The following is a 22,670-nucleotide window of genomic DNA, read 5'->3' on the forward strand; positions in this document are numbered from 1 at the left end:
TAATTTTCTGAAAGGCACTGATGCATAAATTAGAAATCTCAGCCTTCTGGAAAAATAATTGGTGAAAACAGTTGGAGGTGAAACAGAGAGGCAGGAGCATTGTGTAGGCAATAACAAATTTAGCAAACAAATATTTGAACACCATATTGGGGTGTGTCAGTCACTTAAATTGCAGCATAGAAATAAATAAACGTAATAAGATGATCAGATAAGACTCATCATGTAGTTAATTAAGTGTTTAGGAAGATCTTTATGTTGAAAAGATATAATTTTGCTAGTTTTTTTAATCCCACTCAGTTTATCATCATCTTTGTTAAAAGATTATTGATTCGAAACATTAAATTTGTTTCTCTCTCCACAGATACTGCCTGAACTGCTTAGTATTTGCAGCATTTTCTATTTTTATTTCTTCTAATTGCATTCTCTTCCTGCTGCCAAGACAGAAGAATGGTTTCCGCCGCAGAGCTCTTGCCAGCCGTGTTAGCATTTTCCAAATTCAGAGAATGGCATTTGCTAGCTCTTTGCTGATTTATCATGTCTCCTAACATTACTGCCACCAATAGCAGTGCACAAATGTGAACTGAGGGTTTGATTGGAAGACTGGTTCCCACCAAAGGAACCTAGTGTTGTACTTCTAGAAAAGAGGCAAGATACTAAAAGAACTTAGTCAGCATTAGTTCTTCTACTGCACTATAAAACAAACCTGTGGCTCATTCAGCAGTGTGTGAGGTTTCTTTACCCAGCAATGAGCAGTGAATATACTTTTAAATCATTGTTTGAATAGAAGCAAAAAAATCTGCATACATTAACAATTAAGGACCAGCGTCGTGCTTACAAGCCACTGGCCACCTAATGTAATCAATAAAAGATGTATTCGCCACATACCATAAATGTTACCAGAGGTCAGGCTACCATTTTAGAAAAAAAAATCTACATTTCTCACAAGAGTTCTGTCCAACAAAAGATGGCACTGAACAAATGAACCAATGAAGTTGGCATTCAGCCATTACATAATAGTGCTATTGCCACCCCCCAATTGTTCTCTGGGCCTCCTGCTCTATTCAACATGGGCTGCAGCAGCTCAAGATAGTGGCTCATCACCACCCTCAAGGGCAATAAGGGACGAGCAATCAATCATACCTACACTCCGTGCTTGGATAAATTAAGAAAACATATTGGTCCCATCACCACTTTAAATAACACATGGGTTGGGTACCACACACACTTCTTTACAAAAATGCTTGTTAGCAGAAAATAAAACTTTATAGCCAACTAAATGAAAATATGCTGTACATCCATTAAAAAAAACACTAACATATCATAAATACAATCTATGTTTGTTTTGTTGGAGAATTGGATAAGCTTATTTATATGTACAGAGTACACTGAATATTCCCTTTCAAAATCTCCAAATATCACAGACTGATTGGGATTAGTACAGTTTTGCTATATCAACTTATATTCTTTTTGTCTAAATGTCAAGTGCTCCATCAGAAAAGCTGCTTCGTTAAAGAGACAGAGAAAGAACTAATCTATTTCATCCTGACCTCTATATTTCCATTTTGCTTTGCGTAGAGTTGCCACCTGTTCAGTTTCTAAATGATACATGCAGGAATTGCTAACATGAACAACAGAGGGCAGGATTTTCCAGCCTTGTCTTTGACGGGACCTGCTGGAACGAGAACAGAAAATTTGGTGTTTCAGCATAAACCCCATTCACTCTCAACTGCACTAGAAAATCCCAGCCGCAACTGAGAACGGAAGATTTTGGCCAGAAAAACTGGTCTGTTTTCTAGTTAAGCTTAGAAGTCCATTTTTCCTCCACTGACCTCTATATTTTATGATGTGGAAATATTAATCAAAATGAAAACCTGTAATAACGGTTTTTGAAAAAAAAGTTAACAACATGCTAAGGATCTTAACTTGTCCCTATTCCGTACTTGGGTACAGCAAGAGGTGACAACACTAGCTGTGCACTGCAGAAATATGCCAGTGTATTTTTAATCTGCAGCAAATATAATTAATACTGAAAACAAGGCCAATCTGGCTCTTGAAGAGAAAGAGGTCAGGCTGAAGTAAAGCCTGTAGTCATCACATTTCTTGAACAACAGAAGTAGTGAAAATTCAAAAATAAAAATAAGACTTGGCACACAGGCTTTGGGGAAAGATTCGGATAGCTGCAGTGATCCTTATCCAAAAAGCTGTTGGCCAATATTTTGTACCATTTGGCTTGATCAAATAGAAGAAAATGGAAAGAGTACGTCAAAATTAATGAGCCACAAAGGCTGATGGTACAGAAACTTTGGCTTGACAAAGCAAACTGAAGAATCTCAAGGTTGAAAGCTTGCCTTTGTCCCCACCCCCTACTTCAGATATTCATTATTTTATTGGCCAGCTCGTGGAAAAGCATCTCAGTATTCTTTACTCAGTCTCCAGTCACCCAGGTGGCTGCGGAGTGATCCTATTGCAATATTGCTGACTTCCCATGCTAGAACCACCTTCATTGTACAGACCGGCTTGCCAGCTAGAATGACTCAAGTCACATCTCATCGTACACTCACTATCACAGCCATCTCAACTAGTAGACTAAAGAAAATGTTCAATGTCACCACAAAAAGTATTCTAGGAAAAGGATTCATGTATACAGTTTCCGCTCAACACATTCAAAACCTGATGTGCACACAGGTGGAATGCAACCAACCCTTGCCTGTAGTATACAAGCAGAGCAAACAGTTCCCAAACGTTTGTCTGTTACTGAGCCCCCTCCGGCTTTGACAAAAATCAACAAAAGGTGATTTCTGGACAAAAAATAAGGAAGGCCCTTCCACCCAGCCCACCCTATCCACCACCAGCAAATCCCATTAAAATGAGAACTTATTAGAATTTGATCTGCAAAATCTGATAACACTGTGCGGTCCCAGAGATTCCATGCCCTCTGTTGTACTTCTACCCTCATTTTAAAAAAAGTGATCAAGAATATATCCTACATTACAGGATGCAAGTGTGCAAATCAAATAGACCTTCAACAAAAGATAGGATATGGGAGAAAACTGCTATGTACTGAAGACACCTTCTTAAAGATTTAATTAATTTGAAGTCTTTTGTTTATATTCAAGTTCAGCAAATTATTTCCCTCCCACCTCCCCCCTTCACCGCTCCCCCCCATTTTTTGTTCTCCTTTACTGTTGTTTCTAGATACAAAGTTATTGTCTTCAGAAATTGTCCATGAAGCATTCCGTATGATTTTAAAGTGAGAAGCAGCTCCTAACTGGACTCTGTCAAAACACAAACGCAGTGAGATTGGAAAATGAACACTGGTGATGTCCTGCGGGCAGGTGAAGGAGGCACTTTGATTGGCTGGTATTCTAATAACTTCCCTTCCATCCCGACACTAGGTGGTAGTGTTGTCAAGAATCCAGTTGCAGTGAGGCACTTGGCTGCGAGTTTGTAAGGCAGTGCCTGCTGTCTGCTGCTATGTCATCAGGATTGGTTTCTGCCGTATTTCTAGAATATCTGAAGGGAGAGAGAAAGGCAGATTCAACAGTGCTGAAAAAAAAATCATGCATGAGCTTAAGATCAGGGCTAGACACTACGTAGAACACAGAACCTCACAAAACCATTGACGTTCAATGGGTGGAAGTGGTTATAATTTTCTCAAGAAATCAGATAGAGTGGGGAAACTTGGAAATTGATCATTCAACATTGTCCATTATCAGGGTCAATTTCTGAATCACTTAACAGGGATTATTTGAAAGATAATTTAGCTCCAATTCAGTCAGTTGATAAGTCACTTCACTTCAGTACCGCAAGCAGATAATGTGTTTGGGAAAAGATGACAAAAGTCATTAGCACCTAAAAATCTGTTGATAGTCATCTCAGAGACTGAAGAAAATTCAGTGCTGAAAAGTACAAAAGGAACACATTCTGACGATGCTGGGCATCTCCCTCATCTCACTAGCCAAACTTTTGTCTACAGGTCAGATATTATGGATTCAAGTACCACTCCAGAGCCTGAAGCACATAATCAGGGCAGTAAGTACCCAGAGTGCTGCTTTGTTGAAGGTGCTGTCATTCAGTAGAGACTCAGATGAACATAAACGATCATGGCACTATTTTGAAGAGCAAGAGAGCACTTCCTGGTGACTTGGCGAAGATTTATCCCTTAACCAACCTCACAAGAACAGATTATCTTGGGCAGAATTTTATGCTGTGCTTTTGGATCCTAAAGGGGTGATATAAAAGCAAGTCCTTTAAGCTGTTAAGTGATAAATTTCACTATAACTTACAATGGGGACATTTATTTACATACACCATTTAAACACTAACTGTTCTAAAGGCCTCTATTCACCCCACCCCCCTCCCCCCCCCCCACATCCTCCATTAACCTCTCATCCAAAATCATTTTATCCTGCATTGTTACCCTTCCTACACCCACCTCCAGTCCTAGTGCCTCAACTGTAAAATTCCAATCTTCAATGTTTAATGCTCCATCTCTGTAACCTCTTTCATCAACCTCCTCTCTTCCCATTCCTCCACCTGAAGTCTCCTGTGCATTCTCCCCAAACTGTGTCTTCAGCCATCTGGGTTCATACTTCAATATCCCCGTGCCTCTCTGTTTCCCTCTCCTAGTCGCTACTCCTATGGCTCAGCCTCCATTTTCCTAGTACATTTGTGAAGGACCTTGGGATGTCTTGTTATGTTAAAGGCGCTACATCACTGCTAGAGATTGGCCATGTTAGTTTCCAAGGCACATACTAGACATCATGCTTCTAACCCACTGCAACCTATCATTGTTCTGTAAGATCCATTTCTTAATACTGCTAGTTGAAGATGCCTTGTGATTTTGGAATAGCACTATTACTCCCTTATCCTAGCCTACCTGTGTGATAATAGACAGTTGGAAAAACAAATATAGAAACCCAAACTAAATCAATACTTTGGGAAAGGTCTGGATTGGAAAAAAAGCAAATGTAACACTACAATTTAAGAAGAGAGGAAGAGGGAGAATGGAAAACTACAGACCTGATGTCAGTAGTAGGGCAAATGTTAGAATCTATTCTAAAGGATGCGATAACTGGACATTTAGAAAAGAATGTTAAAACTGGGCACAGTCAACATGGATTTATGAGAGGGAAATCCAGTTTGACAAACCTGAAGGTTTTTGAAGATGTTACTTGTAAAGAAGAACAGGTGGATGTGGTGTGTCGGGATGAATAGAAGGCTTTTGACACGGTCCCACATGGGAGGTTAGTAAATACAATTAGACTGCATGAAATTTGGGAAACATACTAGTGTAGATCGAAAATTAGTTAGAGGACAGAAAGCAGAGAGGAGGAATAAACAGGTCATTCTCAGGATGGCAGGCTGCTGCGAGTGGGGTACCACAAGGATCAGTGCTAGGTCCACAGCTGCTCACAATTCATTTAAATGATTTGGATGTCAGGATCAATTGTAAAATTTCCAAATGACCCCAAACTGATTGGGAATGCAAGTTGTGAGAAGAACGTCATGAGGCTTCATGGGGATTTGGACAGGCTAAGTGAATGGCTAGAATGTGACAGGTGGAATATAAAGTGTGAAGTTATTTCTGAAAAAAAGCAGAAAGGCAGAATATTTCTAAAATGATGAGAGGTTGGAAAGTGCAGGTGTCCAGAGGGACCTGGATGTCCTTGTTCATGAGTTACTAAAAACTAGCATGCAGGTGCAGCAAGCAAGTGGGAAAGCAAATGGTATGTTGGCCTTTATTGTGAGTGGATTTAAATATAGGAGTAAAGATATCTTGCTGCAGTTAAACAAAGCCTTGGTGAGACCTCAGTTTTGGTCTCCTTATAATAGAATCATAGAATTTCTACAGTGTAGAAGAGGCCTTTCAATCCATCGAGCCTGCACCAACAACAATCCCATCCAGGCCCTATTCCTGTAACTCCACCTATTTACACTACTAATCCTCCTAACACTAAGGGTCATTTTAGCATAGGCAATCAACTTAACCCACACATCTTTGAGGGTGTGGAAGAAAACCGGAGCACGTGGAGGAAACCCATGCAGACACGGGGAGAATGTGCAAACTCCACATAGTCACTGAGGCCAGAATTGAACCTGGGTTCCTGGTGCTATAAGGCATCAGTGCTAACCACAGTGCCACTGCGCCACCCCTACCTTATCTAAGGAAGGAAGTACTTGCTATAGAGGCAGTGCAATGGAGGTGCACCAGACCTGAGATGGTGGGATTGTCTTATGAGGAGAGATTGAGTAGACTGGGCCTGAATTCTCTAGAGTTTTGACAAATGAGGAGTGACCTCATTAAAACTTACAAAATTCTTACAACATGTGACACGATAGAGTGAATAGGATGCTTCGTCTGGCTGGTTAGTCTAAAACCAAGGGACTATCTCAGGATAAGGAATAGGCAATTTAAGACTGAAATGAGGAATTTCTTCACTTAGAGGGTGGTGAATCTTTGAAGTTCTCTCCCTGAGAGGACTGTGGAAGTTCAATCATTGAACATTTTCAAGACAGAAATCAATACATTTCTGGAGGCTAATAATATCAAGGGATATGGAGATAATTTGGGAAGGTGGCTGGCATTGAAGTAAATTATCAGCTTCAATGGGCCAAATGGCCTACTTCTGTTCTTAAAAAGCAAAAAAAACTCAAAATGCTGGAACTAAAACCATAAAACAGAAGATGTGCAGCAGATAGGTCAGAATCTGTGAAGAGAGGACAACATTTTGAATAGGACCCTTCCCAATGCATTGACCTGTCCTTCCTCTCAGCTGTTTGGCATCACCAGCATTCACTGGTCTCGAGGAATCAGGAAATAATCCTGATTTTAGCAAAGACTTTGATTAGTATTGCAAAATATCATTCAGAAACAGGTTATCAATTAGCACAATGTGATTGGGGCGATTTTATAGATCAAAATTGAATAATTAGATATTTAAAGTACTTATCTTTGCAGACATCCATTCGTTCAAGGGAAGAGAAAAGGTGACGATAAAACATTGATCCTAACAGGAAGATCAATCATTTACTGCACAGATTTTTAACTCAGGGAGTCTGCTAAGAATCTCCTTGCAATCCCCCAGGGGGTGGCACAGTGGTTAGACTACTGCCTCATAGCACAGGGAACCCAGTTCGATTCCTGGCTTGGGTCACTGTCTGCATAGGTTTCCTCTGGGTGCTTCAGTTTCCTCACAGTCCAAAGACGTGCTGGTTAGGTGGATTGGCCATGCTAAATTCTCCCTCAGTGTATCTAAACACGTGCTGGCGTGTAGCAACTAGGGGGTTTTCACAGTAACTTCATTGCTGTGTTAATGCATGCCTACTTGTGATACTAATAAATAAACTTAAACAGAAGCTGCACTGGTAATTACTTTATAAAGTCCTAGCTTGAAACTTTATGCTCCCATGTTTCTTGCATCACGGTCCCATACTCAGACAAGGTAGTCATCAGGGCATAGCTAACCGTTACTTCCATTTGGGGAGAAAGGATATCCATGCAGTAATCACATTAAGTACACTTTAATTTAAAAAGGATCAAGAAAGGTTTATCATCCATTTTTTCCTTGATGTCTCCCAAGCAACAATCCATTGATGCAAAGTTATCAGTATCTTTCCTTATGCACTGGCACTAATGAAGCAGGCTGTCGAACTGCAGTGAGGCCCTGACAGAATTTACCTGTTGTGATGCGATGCATTGGTAATGTAACATAGGTGAGGTGTGCATAGAGTAGAAAATTTTCTTCAGTTCGGTTTAGCTTTAGCCAGGATCCAACCAGGGACCTCCCTGTCCCAGACAAAGAACGAGATCGCAGGTTGGACACACCATGCATGTCTGCAAAGAGACAGAGGATTTATTTTCAAAATGAGAGCATTTATCGCATCACATTGAATTTTGCATTTTGAAAAACAGAGTATGAAAAAAACACAAAAGTGATGAAATCCAGCAATTTAGAATATGCTTTCAAAAAAAAAGTTTGTGTAATCACACAATGGTATTTAATGCCTTTGCAGAATAGATTTTCAACTATGCCAGGATAAGTGAAAGCTCGTAAGAATGGTGTTCTAAGATCGCAAGCCATCTTCAGCTGGCAGTTAAGAAACGGACCTTAGACAGCAATGATAGAAAAATGAATAAAAGGGCTGTAATTGATTCATGTAACTTTATGATATTATACATGTAGTACATTATACATAGTACAACAATATATGTTATCTAATATCACTTTATTCTATTCAACAAAGGGTGTGGCGGGGGTAGGGGCCAAGGTCAGGGGGTCTTACTGAAGTTTAACCTAGGCTTCCAGGTGGTAGGTAATCCACCACTGGCCATGAATACTAATCTGAGAGATTCTTGCAGTAGTCCATCGGCTGAGATGATTAGCCTCTAATAGACACAAACATCTTCCTATATGCTGGGTATGACTCGAGCTGAAGAGTTTCTCTCCAGTTGCAATTAACTTCAATTGTACTGGGCTCTTTGATGACGCACTTGATCAAATGCTGTCTTTTATGTCAAGGACAGTCATTCTCACCTCAGCTCTTGTGTCAAGCGTAAAATGAGGTTAGGAGCTGGGAGACCCTGGCAGATCAAATTGAGCTTTAGTGAGCAGGTCATTGCTGAGTAAGTGCCGTTTGATAACAGTATCAATGACACCTTCCATCACTTTGCCGATGAGTGATAGTGAACCGATGAGATAGAAATTGGCTGGATTGGGTTTGTCCTGCCTTTTGTGGATAAGATATACACGAGCAATTTTCCACATTGTAGGGTAGATGTCAGCATTGCAATGGCACTAAAACAGCTCGACTAGGGACAATGCTAGTTCTGGAGCATGTCTTACAATGGGATTTGTCAGGGCCCATAGCCTTTGCAGTGTCCAGTACATTCAATCATTTCTTGATATCACATGGAGTGATTCGAATTGGCTGAAAACTGGCATCTGAAATACTGGGGGCCTCAAGAGGCGGCTGAGATGGATAATCTACTCTGCACTTTTAGCTAAACACGGTTGCAAAAGTTTCAACCTTTTGCACCGCACCATTGAGGATGAGGTTGTTCATGGAGCTTCCTTCTCCAATCATTTGTTTAATTGTCCATCACTATTCATGACTGGATAAAGCAGGATTGCAGAGCTTTAATCTGATCAGATTGATTGTGGGATTGTGAATAGCATGCTGCTTCCATTAATTAGCATGCTTTTGGCCCTATGTTGTAGGTTTGCTGCATTGGCACCAAATTTTTAGGTACGTCTGGTGTTGCTCCTGGCACAGTCTCTATACCCTTCATGGAGTTGGGCCCCATGCTTGATGGTAATGGTAGAGTGGGAGATATGTCAGGTCATTTGCTGCTGCCAATTGTCCACAGTGCCTTGTGGATGTCCAGCTGCTAAACCTGGTCTAAATCTATCCCATCTACCACAGCGGTACAGCCACACAGCATTACAGATCATGTCTTCAACGTGAAGGTAAAACTTCATCTCCACCTGGTGGCATGGTGGTGCTGTGGTTAGCACTATTGCTTCACAGCATCAGGGACCTGGGTTCGATTCCCAGCTTCGGTCAACTGGATGTTCTCCCATGTCTGTGTGGGTTTCCTCCAGGTGCTCAGGCTTCCTCCCACAGTTCGAAAAACGTGCTGATTAAGTGCATTGGTCATGCTAAATTCTCCCTCAGTGAACTCGAATAAGCATTGGAGTATGGAGACAAGGAGATTTCACAATAACTTCATTACAGTGTTGATGTAAGCCTTCTTGTGACATTAGCAAATAAACTTTAAAACAAGCACATGGACAGAAGACGCATGGGGACACCACCACCTAGAAGCTCCCCCCCAAGCCACTCACCATTCTGAATTGGAAATATAATGCTGTTTCTTCACTGTCAAAATCCTAAAACACCCTTCCTAACAGCACAGTGGGTGTACCTACACCACATGGACTGTAGCAATTCAAGCAGCAGCTCACCACCATCTCCTCAAGGGAAATTAGGGATGGGCAATGAAAACCGTGGTGTAGCCAGTGATGCCCATGTCCCATTAAAGAAGTAGTAAAATACTACCAGCCACAGATCCAATCTGGCAGGCATGTCCTCTGGACTTAGCCAACGGCGCAGGTATTGAATCATTTGTGGTGTTGCGCATTGAAGTTCACCCACCCAGGACAAAACAAAACAGCCAATCCATGACAAGATGTATCATTATTAAAGCAAGCATGAGAAATTAGTTAGAAACTGTACAAAAAAAGCTGAAGGTGCACCTTCCGAGTCCGCACTGTCTGAGCCATGCCTGAAGAATTCCTCACTGTCATTGGCTGAATGAGACTTCTTCATTTCCGCCATCCGGTTTTTGGGTGTTTTTCTGCGTAATGAAGGAGAGAAAAAGGACGGACGATTGTTGCGCTCAGGAGTTGGCGGTGTGCTGAAAGAAGTTACCTAAAATTGTACCCAAAAATTATGTAAGTTCCAGCATTATTGTTCAAAGGTGCCTAAGCAATACTGTGCCACTGTGTTCTAATGTATGGAAACGGGAATTCATCAGAGGAGACATTGACAATACTGACTCTCGTTCCAATGGAAGAGTGAAAACATTTAATAGAAGACGGTTTACACTAACTGGGCATTGGTGGCAAGGAGCGATCAACTTAAAATTGTCACTGAGATAGTCTATTTCTCTACAGGGGTTTGCAGAGGCTTATTGGAGCACTGTATGTCTTAGTACAGGACTTACTGAAGCAAAACTGTTGCATATTTTAACATTATAAAAATCACCCTTACCCTTAACCCATTGATTGGGATCAAGTGTCCCAGTACCATCATATAGATCATGCTCATCTGATTTCCCTCTGGATTTGCACATCTAACTCTTTCCCTTTCACTATTTGGAGGCCTATAAATAACTCCAGTACCATAATTATACCATTTCTGTGTTTGAATCCTAACCAATTCCTGTATTCTTGAAAGGATAGACACTAGTCCTCTAATGTTTAGCTGCTTCAGGTCCAGTATTTCCAGAGTTCAGGCTGCATTCCACTAAGAACTCAATGGTTTTTGGTACAAGATGATCTATAATCCCACCTACACCATTAACACCATTACCAGTGGCTGTGAAAGTCACCGTGATTCTCACATTTAGGACGCACATTCTTTCATTCGGCAACTGGCAATATCAGTAACATTTCTGTAAACATTGTTTGCTCGAGGAAGTTCGCTAAAGCAGCATAATCACAGGTGTTATCATCTTAAATAGCAGGATTTCAAAAAAAAATTCAGTGGAAATCACAGAACCACAACTGTGCACGCTCCCTTCATTAATAATATCAGCTTCATTCACCCAGTGTCCGCCTTGTTTGGGAACAGCAGCACTGCAGCGAGCAAGGTGCAAACCGTCATTCATGCCATCATGCAGCACACACCACACACCAACGTTCTGAACTAGTCCTCTGGGTCTCCCAGATAGATCTGCAGCCTGTCTGAAGCTGCCACACACTTCAGGCTGAATGGTGCTGCTAATGCTCAAAGTAAAGGGCATCACTGAGAACTGTTCTTGAAGCTGCAACAGCAGCCCACCATCTCCTCTACCCCACCTCTCTCCCCCCTTCCCACACACACACAGACACACACACACAGACACACACACACACAGTGGTGCCTCCCAGAGGAGGGAGATCATTTTCACTGTTCAAACAAAGCTGACTTCAGAATTGCATGTCGGGCATGACGTTCTGCCAGCAAGATAGCCCCCACGGCTATCATTTCTATTTGGCCTTCAGTATGCTCCTTACTTACACCCAAACCTCTGGAATAAAGTAGCTTCAATCCGCTCAAATTCAGCTAGCTCACCAAGAGCACCAATGGAAACAGACACATCTGTTTACTCTCAGTGGTCCACAACAAGCTGCATGAAAAGGAATGAGTAACAGGGCCCAGAAGGTATTGCAGTTAGATCAGCTCATTACTTCACAAGCTGCTTTTCTATCAGATTAAAATATATTCTCCTTCAAAACAATATACGTGCTAACTGGAAAATAAACTTAAAATCAATCGATATTTCAAAAAAGAAAGGTCTTGCACAGCCAGAGTTAATATTCACTGCATGGATCAATATACAGCAAGTGGCTTCCTTCAGAAGAGAATCTGATAAAAATGTTTTGTGCCGAGAGGTTGTATTACACATTCCACACAATGGATTGCCAGAGAATCTAAAACAAACAGAAATGGAACTTCTTGGGCTCCACACAGCTGACAAAATCCTCGCATCTGATGTTTCTGCCCCTCTGCACAGGCTGCGAACACACCACAGCCCTGCTCCAACTCTTTAATTAACTGAAAGCAGTATTTGTCAAATCCTTACACTCTGCTTGGTTCTACTGCAGTCTTCATCACAGACGTCTAGGCACAGTTCATTACAATGCAGTACGGAACCCCAGCCTTGCAGCAAAAATAGTGACCTTTATAGCTTGGTATTTCAGTGCAATAGAAAGAGAGAGAAAGTGAGTGAGCGAAAGAGAGATTGAGAAGGGAGATGGGAAGATGGGGGAGAGAGAGAGAGAGGAGGAAAAGAGAGATAGCAGTGGAGTGGGACCTGTAAGATGGTAGAAGGAGGCTGTCAGGAGGCAAGGAGGGAGGAAGATAGATAAAAAATATATTATCGCAGTGAATTATTAAAATATCTGCACTCACTTTAAAAAACAAATTGGCACAATTGATGAAACTTGTTCTCATTAATAGCTTTGTATTACATAAAACAATTTGATATAAAATGGGTTCAGATCCAGACCAAGATAGTAGGAGGAAAATTGGTTTTCTCTGAAAGTGCTCAATATGAAACGTGGCTCTAATGGACATAGCACCTAATGGAGCCCAGCAAAAAAACTCACCATCATTCAGCGGCAATTGACATGAACTGGCTGCCAGTTTAATTAATTTATACCTAGATAGCAATAAAATATTTAATCCATTGTACAAATAATGATCACAGCCAAATGAATTCTCCTCTAGTGAAAGCCACAAGCTTAAATTACTGAGTTTTGAGCATTCAACATATCCATTTGATTTCATCGATTGCCTCAGTTTCAGCTGTTAGTGTCTGATGCTCAACTTAAGCCTGATTCAATTTCAAGGTTCTTGGAGGTTAGTTGCATCAGGAATATAATTATTGATTGCTACAAGATATTAAAGATTGATAGGAGGAACTTTTTAAAATCAAATGTAACATGTTCAAGATTCAAAAGAAAATCTTGCCTAATATGGTATGCCTGAGGGTGCCAAGAACAGTTTTATTGAGAGAAAAAACTGCAAGCCTTTGGATTCACGAAAACAAGTCTGAATTATTTCTGAAATGGAATCTTATTCCATTCACTGGTTGCTTTCAGAGCCAGGCCAAATTGAGAAAACGCTATTCTGCCAGTATCACAAGTAGCTGAGTAACGTACTTGGGGCAGTGGGAAAAGGAGGGACAGTTAAAGCCAGAAACAGCATATGGACAGCCACTGTGTTGGGTGTGGGGAGCATGCAAGCATTCCTTGAACAAATTGATATCTCTGGCCTGCAAACCTTGTGTCAGATATAACCGGCAGCCTGATTTTAATTTCACATGATCATTTTCACATTATTGGGAGCTGTACAATAAATTTTAAACAATGTTCATACAAACAGCCATCTACACATGCAACACTAGATCTAGTCACAAGTTACAAAATTGTTGCAATTATGTAAATATATTATATACATAATTTTATGTATGTACATAATATACATATATACACACACACATAATTTATGTATACATAATTTTATATATGTAAAAAGGCACACAACACAGAAAACACAACACAGACATGTGGGGGTAATGTTAACCTACCCAAAATGCACTGCAGGAAGGAGATGCATCCCCCTGGGTGGTGAGAAATTGCAATGTTATAAGTTAGACCATGTGATACCATGGCAGAACATGCTTCAGAGCTACTGCCAAAGGGACTCTTTGGCAAATAATGGACATTTATGTTTAACAAGACACATTGCCGTGGTGTAAAAGTGAGGGGAATAAAAAGTAATGCCCTTGGAAAGCATTCTCACACTTCCAGAATAATTATTAGTTGCAAAAGCCCACCGTTCTCCCCTCTTCTGAAGGTTAAACTAATGCTGCCTAGCAGACCTCAATTATCCATCTCACCCAAATGGCCATTCTTCCTCACTAGTCTAAGGGACTGTAACTCAACTAGAAGTACTGTAAGATCATCAGCTTTCTAAATAGTGGATAGGAACAAAAGTATAAGTCACAAACAAGCGATAAACCTAAATTCTGTGGATTGCATGAACACTGAACGGAGGGAAACAATCTCTACAAGAGTCAAACCTCAACAGTTCCCTAATACTTACATGCTCATGCAGTGGTGAGTCTGGCTCAGAACCCTCCTCAGTCCCATAGGGTGATGTGTCTCCCGTTGCAACACGACTCACAGCCATCTCAGCATGCCCTTTTCCCTGAGGGCCTTTCATCCGGACAAATTCCATGTTGTTGTATTTATAGAAGCCAAAAGACATCTTCTGGGCCATCTTAGCAGCAACACTTACCTGAAAAAAAGGCGAAAAAAGACACATGCTTCAGTAGTCAATATTTTTTTGAGTCTCTCTCAAGGCTAGTGGTCCTGTGCAACTCTAAACAGTTAGCCCTGGCAAGTCACTCTACTGTCTGGCTACCTCAGCTGTGGATCCGGTCTACTCGGCATCAATACACTGCCCGTTAGGGGATCACAGGGCAGAACTAGCAATGATTTTCCTTTCTTGATTCTGGAAACAGGCCAGTTGTTGTGCTACCATAGCTGTGTTGGCTGGGGTCAGCTCACTCATGGAGACCAGGAGATTAACCATGGGGCTGTGGAACTGAAGGCTCACAGCTTTTGCCTTACCCATTGAGTTATACATTACAAAAGTAGAGGAGACAGGAATTGTCAGGGACGAGAGATAGAGAAAAACAAAAGGTGGTGGGCACATTTTCCAGGCATGCCCATCTAAAATATGAATGGGCACTGCCACTATCCATACAAAGCAGGGAAAGACAATTAGTAATTGTGTAAGACTTTAAAGAAAACTCCACGAATCTAAGCGAGGTATTGATGGGTAGCTTTATAGCAATCTGAACAATATTTACTAATAGCTGAGAATAACAGCCACTTTTAATTAAAATTCTTCAAACAGCTGAATGATGTAATTGCTAGTTTACACACATTTAAACACAGAGCAGCTGGGTTAGCTGTAAGCTGGTGTAGAAAATGCATCTGGGAACTGGTTACTCATCTTCCATTAGCAGAACTGCTTCGAGAGCTGCAGTTTTGTGAACAAAGTAATTTTTCATTAATAAGTGCTTGATAAAGCAACCATCCCAGCATTCAGCCTCTGAAGCACAGCACTCCCGGAAGAGAGAGAATTATTGATCCAATGTTGATGGTTCTGCTGAACATTTCCAGTATTTTCTGCTGTTATGCCAAAGCTATCTCCGTGGCCACAAAGTTTCCGTTCAATCACTGTATATGCTGTGGTTGATGGTTTATCCAACTGACATGTCCCCCAGGGGATCTTCTCTCCTGATCTATCTTTCCAAAAAGACTGCCTTCAGCTCTCCCTCCATTCCATTCTTGCCGATCATTTTGCTCTGCATTCATTAATTTGCTTTAGATCACAGGTTCCCAATACATAGTGCAATGCTGGTTTATTCTCATTTTGACTTCTCTACCTTCAGTTTTACAATGATATTATCTCAATTTTTCCTGACATAACTTGCTCCTGTTTGCAAGCCCATCCCAGATTTGAACTTTGCACCAAATTGGAGCAAGAGTAAACCATTCCAACATTCACTTAGATCATGCGGGGGGAAGGCGAAGAGACGTGAATATTTATATGTTCCATCCATTAAAGTCTAACACGATAGAGACCCCTACACAAAAGAGGGAGCCTTTGTGACACTGACTTTGCAACTAACCTCTCACTTGTCTGACAATTGAGTATCATGTCCAATATTTCAAGGTGCTTTCACAGGAGGTGAAGTAACATTAGTTGGTAGATTGCTCAGTAATAGTGTACTAATAAGATCATTGCTTATACTTTCATGTGACCTTGCAGTCTGAACTACAATTACTTCTGCTGCCACTACACAAACAACAAGTTGCAATTGATACTTCCAGATGTGGAGAAACTTTTCAAGACTAGAAGTATTTGGGGAAATTGGACACTAAGGGGTGTTGTTGCCCTGGAGGACATAAAGACGGCTAGGCCATGGACGAATTTAAGCCTAAATATTAGAATTTTAAATACGGGTCAGGGTGGGAGCGACCTGTCTGCCAACATCAGCAAGTGAGAACAGGGGTATGATTGCATTGCCACCTCAACATGTCTGCAGTTAGATGAACAGGAACAGCACATTAACAATTCTGCACCACCAACCCCTGTACACTTCCCTCCAACACTACGTGGGATCTACTTCATCACTCTTCCCCAGAGTGGAAGGCAATGGCAAACCAGCACTGACATAGAATAAAACCATCAAGGAAAATGGCTCAGAATGAAGCATAAATGAGCCAAGGGTTTGCCGTTGGGCAGAGCATAATGAATGTTTATTATTCATTATGCTTTGAATGAATCAATTCAAAAATCGAACAATCTACTCAACAAATAAACATCTACAGCCTTATGGGGTACAGAATTCCAAAGATTAACATCCTTTGAATGAAGGCGTTTCTCCACACTTCAGTCATAAAAACATAAGAAATAGGAGCAGGAGTAGGCCATCTAGCCCTTCGAGCCTGCCCCGCTATTCAATAAGATCATGGCTGATCTGAATTGGATCAGTTCCACTTTCCCGCTTTCTCCCCATAACCCTTAATTCCCTTGCCTACCAAAAACCTATCTACCTGTGACTTAAATATATTTAGCGAGGTAGCCTCCACCACTTCAACGGGCAGAGAATTCCAGAGATTCACCACCCTTTGAGTGAAGAAGTTCCTCCTCAACTCCGTTCTAAACTGCCCCCCCCCCCCCTTATCTTGAGGCTGTGCCCTCTAATCCTACTGTCCTTTCTGAGCAGGAAGAATCTCTCTACCTCTACCCTATCCATCCCCTTCATTATCTTATACATCTCTATAAGATTCCCCCTCATCCTTCTAAACTCCAACGAGTACAGACCCAGTCGATTTAGTCTCTCTTCATCTCCGGTATCAGCCTAGTGAACCTCCTCTGCACTCCCTCCAAGGCCAAAATATCCTTGCGCAAGTGCGGCGACCAAAACTGCACACAGTACTCCAGCTGCGGCTTCACCAGTGCCCTGTACAGTCACAGCAAGACCTCCCTGCTTTTATATTCTATCCCCATCGCTATAAAAGGCCAGCATCCCATTCGCCTTCTTGATCACCTGCTGCACCTGCAGACTGGGTTTTTGCGACTCATGCACAAGGACCCCCAGGTCCCTCTGCACCGTAGCATGCTGCAGCTTTTTGCCCTTTAAATAGTAATCCCTCCTACTATTATTCCTGCCAAAGTGAATTGCCAACTCCTTATTGCGAGACCATGGCCCTTAGTTCTAGACTGCCTAGCCTAAAGAAACAGCCTCTCAAAATCTATCCTGCCAAACATTTAAATGACTTTGCCTCTCATTCTTCTAAACTCTAGACTGAGTGGATCAGTCCCCTCTCATGGGTCAACTCTCTCATGCCAGGCAAGGTATCAGTCTTGCAACACTTCGTTGCACTCTCTTTAAAAGAGATCAAAGTTGTACACAGTAATTTGTATGTGCCCTCAACAAGGCAGTAATAGAGATTCTCCGCAATACAGCAAGATTACAAAATCACTCAGAGTTTGCAAATTAGAGAAGAAAGCTCACTTACCCGGTTATCATATACTTTCTTTAATGCTTCATATCTTATGGAGCCTTGAAAGATTACTCCTTGAAATGTGTTGTTTTTATCACTGGCGACCAGTTCAACACAGACCATTTCACCCTCCCCCACCGACATATCACTGAATACCTGCAAATGCACAAAACAGAAATGAACTTGTTTGCGTAGCAGCAACAATATTGACAAAATAACAGCTTCAGACAAGAGGCAACATCATAGAAACAACCAGAACTAGACAATACTGTCTCATATTGTTATCCACATTCTGCAAAGAACTTAAAAGTTCTCTTTTGATAGATTCACTTTTAGTACAATATTGAACAAAGCACAGTAATGCCTTGAGCTGAAATCAAACTTCTTAGCCACACCTATTATAGCACAACTCCAAGTTGTATCAAGAAACGGGTGCAACTAAAGTAAACAACTGTAACAAATGAAATCCAAAAATCTCAGAGAAAATTGAGCTAAATTGATCCTTACAGCTTACTTTGAATTATCCAAGCCTAACATTAGGCAAATGTGTCATTCTATCAAGTCAGCTGATATCACTTCCCTCCCCTTTAGTCACAGGCCTCTCTCTGTCAGCTCCTACTCTGTGAATAAAACAGTCAACAAGTGATAATTCTGCAATTTGGTGCAATCTTAGATGATTGAATCAAGAGTTGGCACAGGCAGCAACGTTCTTTCTAGAAAACCTGGTGAACAATTGTTCCTTTGAAAATTCTTCTCTAATTAAAAAAAAACACCTTGAAGGCTGAAAAGGACTCTTGTGTCAACATACACTCCTGCTGCACAACTGACAGGATCAAAGCCACTAATTAACAGAGCTACCTATTTTATATTTAAATGGTTGCATGATTGCTTTAAGAACCCATCACATAATGGGTGGCATGGTGACACAGTGATTCGCACTGCCGCCTCACAGTGCCATGGACCCAGGTTCGATTCTGGGTGACTGCGTGGAATTTGCACATTCTCCCACAGTCCAAAGATACACATGTGGATTGGACACACTAAATTACCCCTTACTCTCCTAGGGTGTGTAAATTGGGGGATTAGCAGGGTAAATATGTGGGCTTACGGGGTTAGGGTATGGGTGTGATGTTCTGTCGAAAGGTACATGGTGAATGGTCTGTTTTTGCAGTTGATGCACAGGCTCCTGTTTAGTTTCATTTTCGACACTGTGCACACAACAGCTCTGCAATAAAACTTGTAGTTGTTTATTTTGAATTTACATATGTAAACCAAGGGTGGGATTCGCCCAAAAAAAACTTTAAGTGCCGAATTCACGTAAAAATTGGAGTAAATCCCACTGGTTTTTTTCAGCAGAATTTTCAAAATGAATCTTCCACATTCTGTGCACCATAAAGTTCACGCTAAAAATCCTGGAGCAGGGCCTAATCCCACCGTAGAGGCTGGCAGCATAGCACTGAGTGGGCCACTGCACATACGCCGCTCTGCCAGTGCCGAGATCAGTGCACGTGCAGTAGTCCCACACTGCTGGCCTCCCAGTCGCTGGTCAGCTCGATTGCCTGCCAGCACAGCAACCTTCCATCGCTGGCCATGCAGTCCCCCGCCACCAGACTGCTAACCAATGGAGGTCCTTCTGGGCCAAACATGACGCCCCGCTCACTCCCTACTGAGCCGATCCACCACCACCCCCCTCAGTCCTGACTGACCCCCACCCCAATTAGCCCTTTCCCTCCCTCCAATAACGACCCCAGTGCTCCCTCTGGCTCTGCCCAATGCCAGCTAGCACTGCCAAGATGCACCAGTGGACATTTGCCCCTTGGGCAGTGTTAGGTGCCAGGCTGGCACTGCAAAGCTGGCAACACCAGGGGCATCCTCCTTGCCCCCCTTCACTCCAGTAGGGTCAGGCCACCAACTCCCCACTAGTGGGGAGCTATTGTAAACCGTGCTGGAGTGAAACACTCCTGATGGAGTGGGGGAAGGTGCTAGTTGGCCCAGAGATTTCAGTCCCAGGTCCGCTAATCATATTCAAATGCTGATTTAGATAATTTCTTCCGCTGCACACTGATTTCTGGCAGCCAGAGACGCGTGGAGGCCGTGGTGCCCAATGGGACGCCTGCTACCCAGCCTCTGCCTATGTCTTCCTGCTGGCTGCACCACCCCCTCACATCTTTTTCTGTTAAAACCCACAACCCCTAACGCAATTAGAACATTACACTACCCAGCATGCAACACTGCTGACAGGGACAGACTGGAGTTGAAAATCAACAAAGACTTAATTCATGAAATGTCTGCTGGACAAATAGAAAAATAGGATTGAATAGGACCAAGGAAATTGCTCTCATTGAGAGAAACTAGATTGCAATAAAACAGAAACTGCTGGAAATACAGATGTGGCAGAGCTGTCGAGAGGCAGACAAAATCAGTGTTTTAGGCTGAGAGTTCTGATGAAAGTTAAACTTTGGGCATGATTCTCTGGCCTCCCTGCAGTGTATTTCTTGCGAAGGGAGGTGGCACTGGTTGGCCGACAGTGGGATCTCCTGGCCCCACCACTGTCAGTGGGAATTCCCATTGACTCTACCCTATGTCGCTGGGAAACCCATGGAGGTGTGTGCCTTTGGTGGGACAATAAGATTCTGCAAGCATGAATAGCCGGAAAATTCTGGCCTTTAACTCAGTTCCTCCACTGACAGATGTTACCAGACCTGCTGAGTAATTTCAGCAATTTCTGTTTTGAATTCAGGTTTCTAGCATCCGCAATGTTTTGCTTTTGTCTTAGGTGAGAATTTGAAAATCAAGTTGTTGCCTAACAAGAAGGCAATGGAGGTCAACAAGCACAGGGGTGATGGGTAAACGACACTTGGTTAATTTAGAACACAGGTAGCGGAGTTTTGGATGGGCTCAAATTTACAGTGGGTAGACCTCGGCATGACAACCAGCTGTTTGTTGGCAGTCATGTCTAAAGGCAACAAAGGCGTGTATGTTTATTAATCTTGTTGCTTATTGACACCACTTTCCTACAGAGAATATCTGACCACTGATTCAAATGTAACATAAGCCACCACACAATTAAAAAAAACACTGTGCCGCAGACACAAACTAGTTTGTGAAGAATGCAGTATGGGCCTGGAACCTAAAATGTGCAATCAGTTACAGTTTCCCATGTGTATCCATTTGGGTTACTGGCTCAGAGGTAGAATTTGCCCGAGAGAAACAGGCCAATAAAAGGGGTAGTCACGACAACGGTGCCCCAACCTCCTCTGTATATATGTGAGGATTTCCTCTGGAAGCTGTCCAGTGAATATTAAGAAAACAATTACCTCTTCAAAGCTGTCAATCATGAAGAAAATATTTGGATAACTGATTTTGGATTCTTCTCCTTTACTATCCATTGGGTGCTTGCTTGGAGATGCAAATACTTGCTGTTTAAAAAAAAGCAACAGGGAAAAATAATATTGATCTTACAGGTGTCGTTTCCCCATAGAACTTAAATGATACCATGACTATAAACTCTGTCGGAAACCAACAGTTATACATAAACTAAACAGTTGCTGTGAGATTGGGAGGTGAGGAGAGATTGGCAGCGTTTAGGCTTGACACTGCTCCCTATTTGCAAACAGGCCAAACCACAGCAGGTCACTAACCTGTTGAAATGCCTCTTGCATAACTTATTGGTTGTTTGCCCACTAAAGCTACTAAGGCAACTGATACAATATACCCAGTGAGGAGGTACAGCTATGGTTTGCCAGCTGGCTGGGTCTATTTGTTGATCTCTCGTGAGGGAGGTGGATAAGAATGAAACAAGATTTTGAACCTGCTTGGAGTGAGTTGATGAAGCACTAAAACCAGGTCAAAATTGAGCAACGTGTCTTACATTTGCTTCTATTTGTGTATAAATGTGGCCTGTCATCCTCCTTAGCACTGATTCTCTATGGGCGTGGTAAATACAGGTTCAGAACTGGCTCTCCCATTTCTTGGTTGTCCTGAATTCCAAATCAGTTCAGTTTAATTCAGAAATTAAACCTGATAAATCCAAATTTGTGAGGCTGATTAAGGTGAACCTTGGTGAAAATGTGAGACATTCCTACCTCGATGGAATTCCTTGTGTGGCAATGCAGAAAGTGGCAATGTTATAATGAATTGAGGTTAGGAATACTTATTCATTCCATTTAGCAGATGATTTGTATGTTAGATTGTGAATGTGGTATATTGACATACATGTCCTAGGTTTTGTAGTTGCAAGAGCAGCTAAAAAGTCAACATTCACTATCAGTATTCTGTGAAACGACAGCAAGCTCTGGTGTCGACATATTAGCTAATTGCAAAAATCTGGAAGTTGCTATCAGTGATTCCACACTCCTCCACAGGTGATACGCTATAATGAAAATCATCTCAAATATCACGAACTCTTCACTTCTTGCACTATTAATTTTAGTGCTGTAAAAACCGTGAAAAAAAGTGAGGTTTTTTTGCAATGCATTAATAATTATTGTTGAACAGCCTCTCTAGCTCTGGGAATTTGTGGCATCAGATTTCTTCATTCCATGACAAAATTCAATAGAATTATAAAATTAAACTTATTTCCTTTAAAAAAGATTGGTCACATTCACCTTCTACCTTATTCCAATAACTATGTCCCAACCTTTATTTCACTTTCTGTAGAAGTGAAAAATAAAAACCAGCTTGTTTCCTTGGTTTGCTGTCTATTAGTATTCTTCAGTGTGATTGGCTGGTTAGCTTGCTTGATGACAGCAATATTGTTGGATGCCAGAGATTCCCTATAGCTGGCATCAGAATGAAATTAGTGTCAGG

General features: G+C 41.8%; 1 protein-coding gene across 2 annotated transcripts in view; it reads right to left on the reverse strand.

Annotated features, from left to right (window-relative positions):
• Positions 1-3,147: 3,147 nt before the first annotated feature.
• The window catches only part of kiaa0930, a 75,086-nt gene continuing 55,563 nt past the window's right edge, over positions 3,148-22,670 (reverse strand). The window contains exons 5-11 of one of the 2 annotated variants that reach the window (XM_080190856.1): positions 21,179-21,280; positions 17,877-18,017; positions 14,380-14,574; positions 13,862-13,894; positions 10,260-10,434; positions 7,682-7,837; positions 3,148-3,513 (exon numbers count right to left, since the gene is read on the reverse strand). In XM_080190856.1, the coding sequence (XP_080046982.1) occupies positions 3,473-3,513; positions 7,682-7,837; positions 10,260-10,434; positions 13,862-13,894; positions 14,380-14,574; positions 17,877-18,017; positions 21,179-21,280 (843 nt within the window). In that variant the 3' untranslated portion in view covers positions 3,148-3,472. The remainder of the gene's footprint in view (positions 3,514-7,681; positions 7,838-10,259; positions 10,435-13,861; positions 13,895-14,379; positions 14,575-17,876; positions 18,018-21,178; positions 21,281-22,670) is intronic. The other variant, XM_080190858.1, reaches the window with a different exon arrangement.

The sequence above is a fragment of the Carcharhinus amblyrhynchos genome, chromosome 6 (genome assembly GCF_965287045.1).
Source record: "Carcharhinus amblyrhynchos chromosome 6, sCarAmb.v2.hapA, whole genome shotgun sequence".
Taxonomy (NCBI): Eukaryota; Metazoa; Chordata; class Chondrichthyes; order Carcharhiniformes; family Carcharhinidae; genus Carcharhinus; species Carcharhinus amblyrhynchos.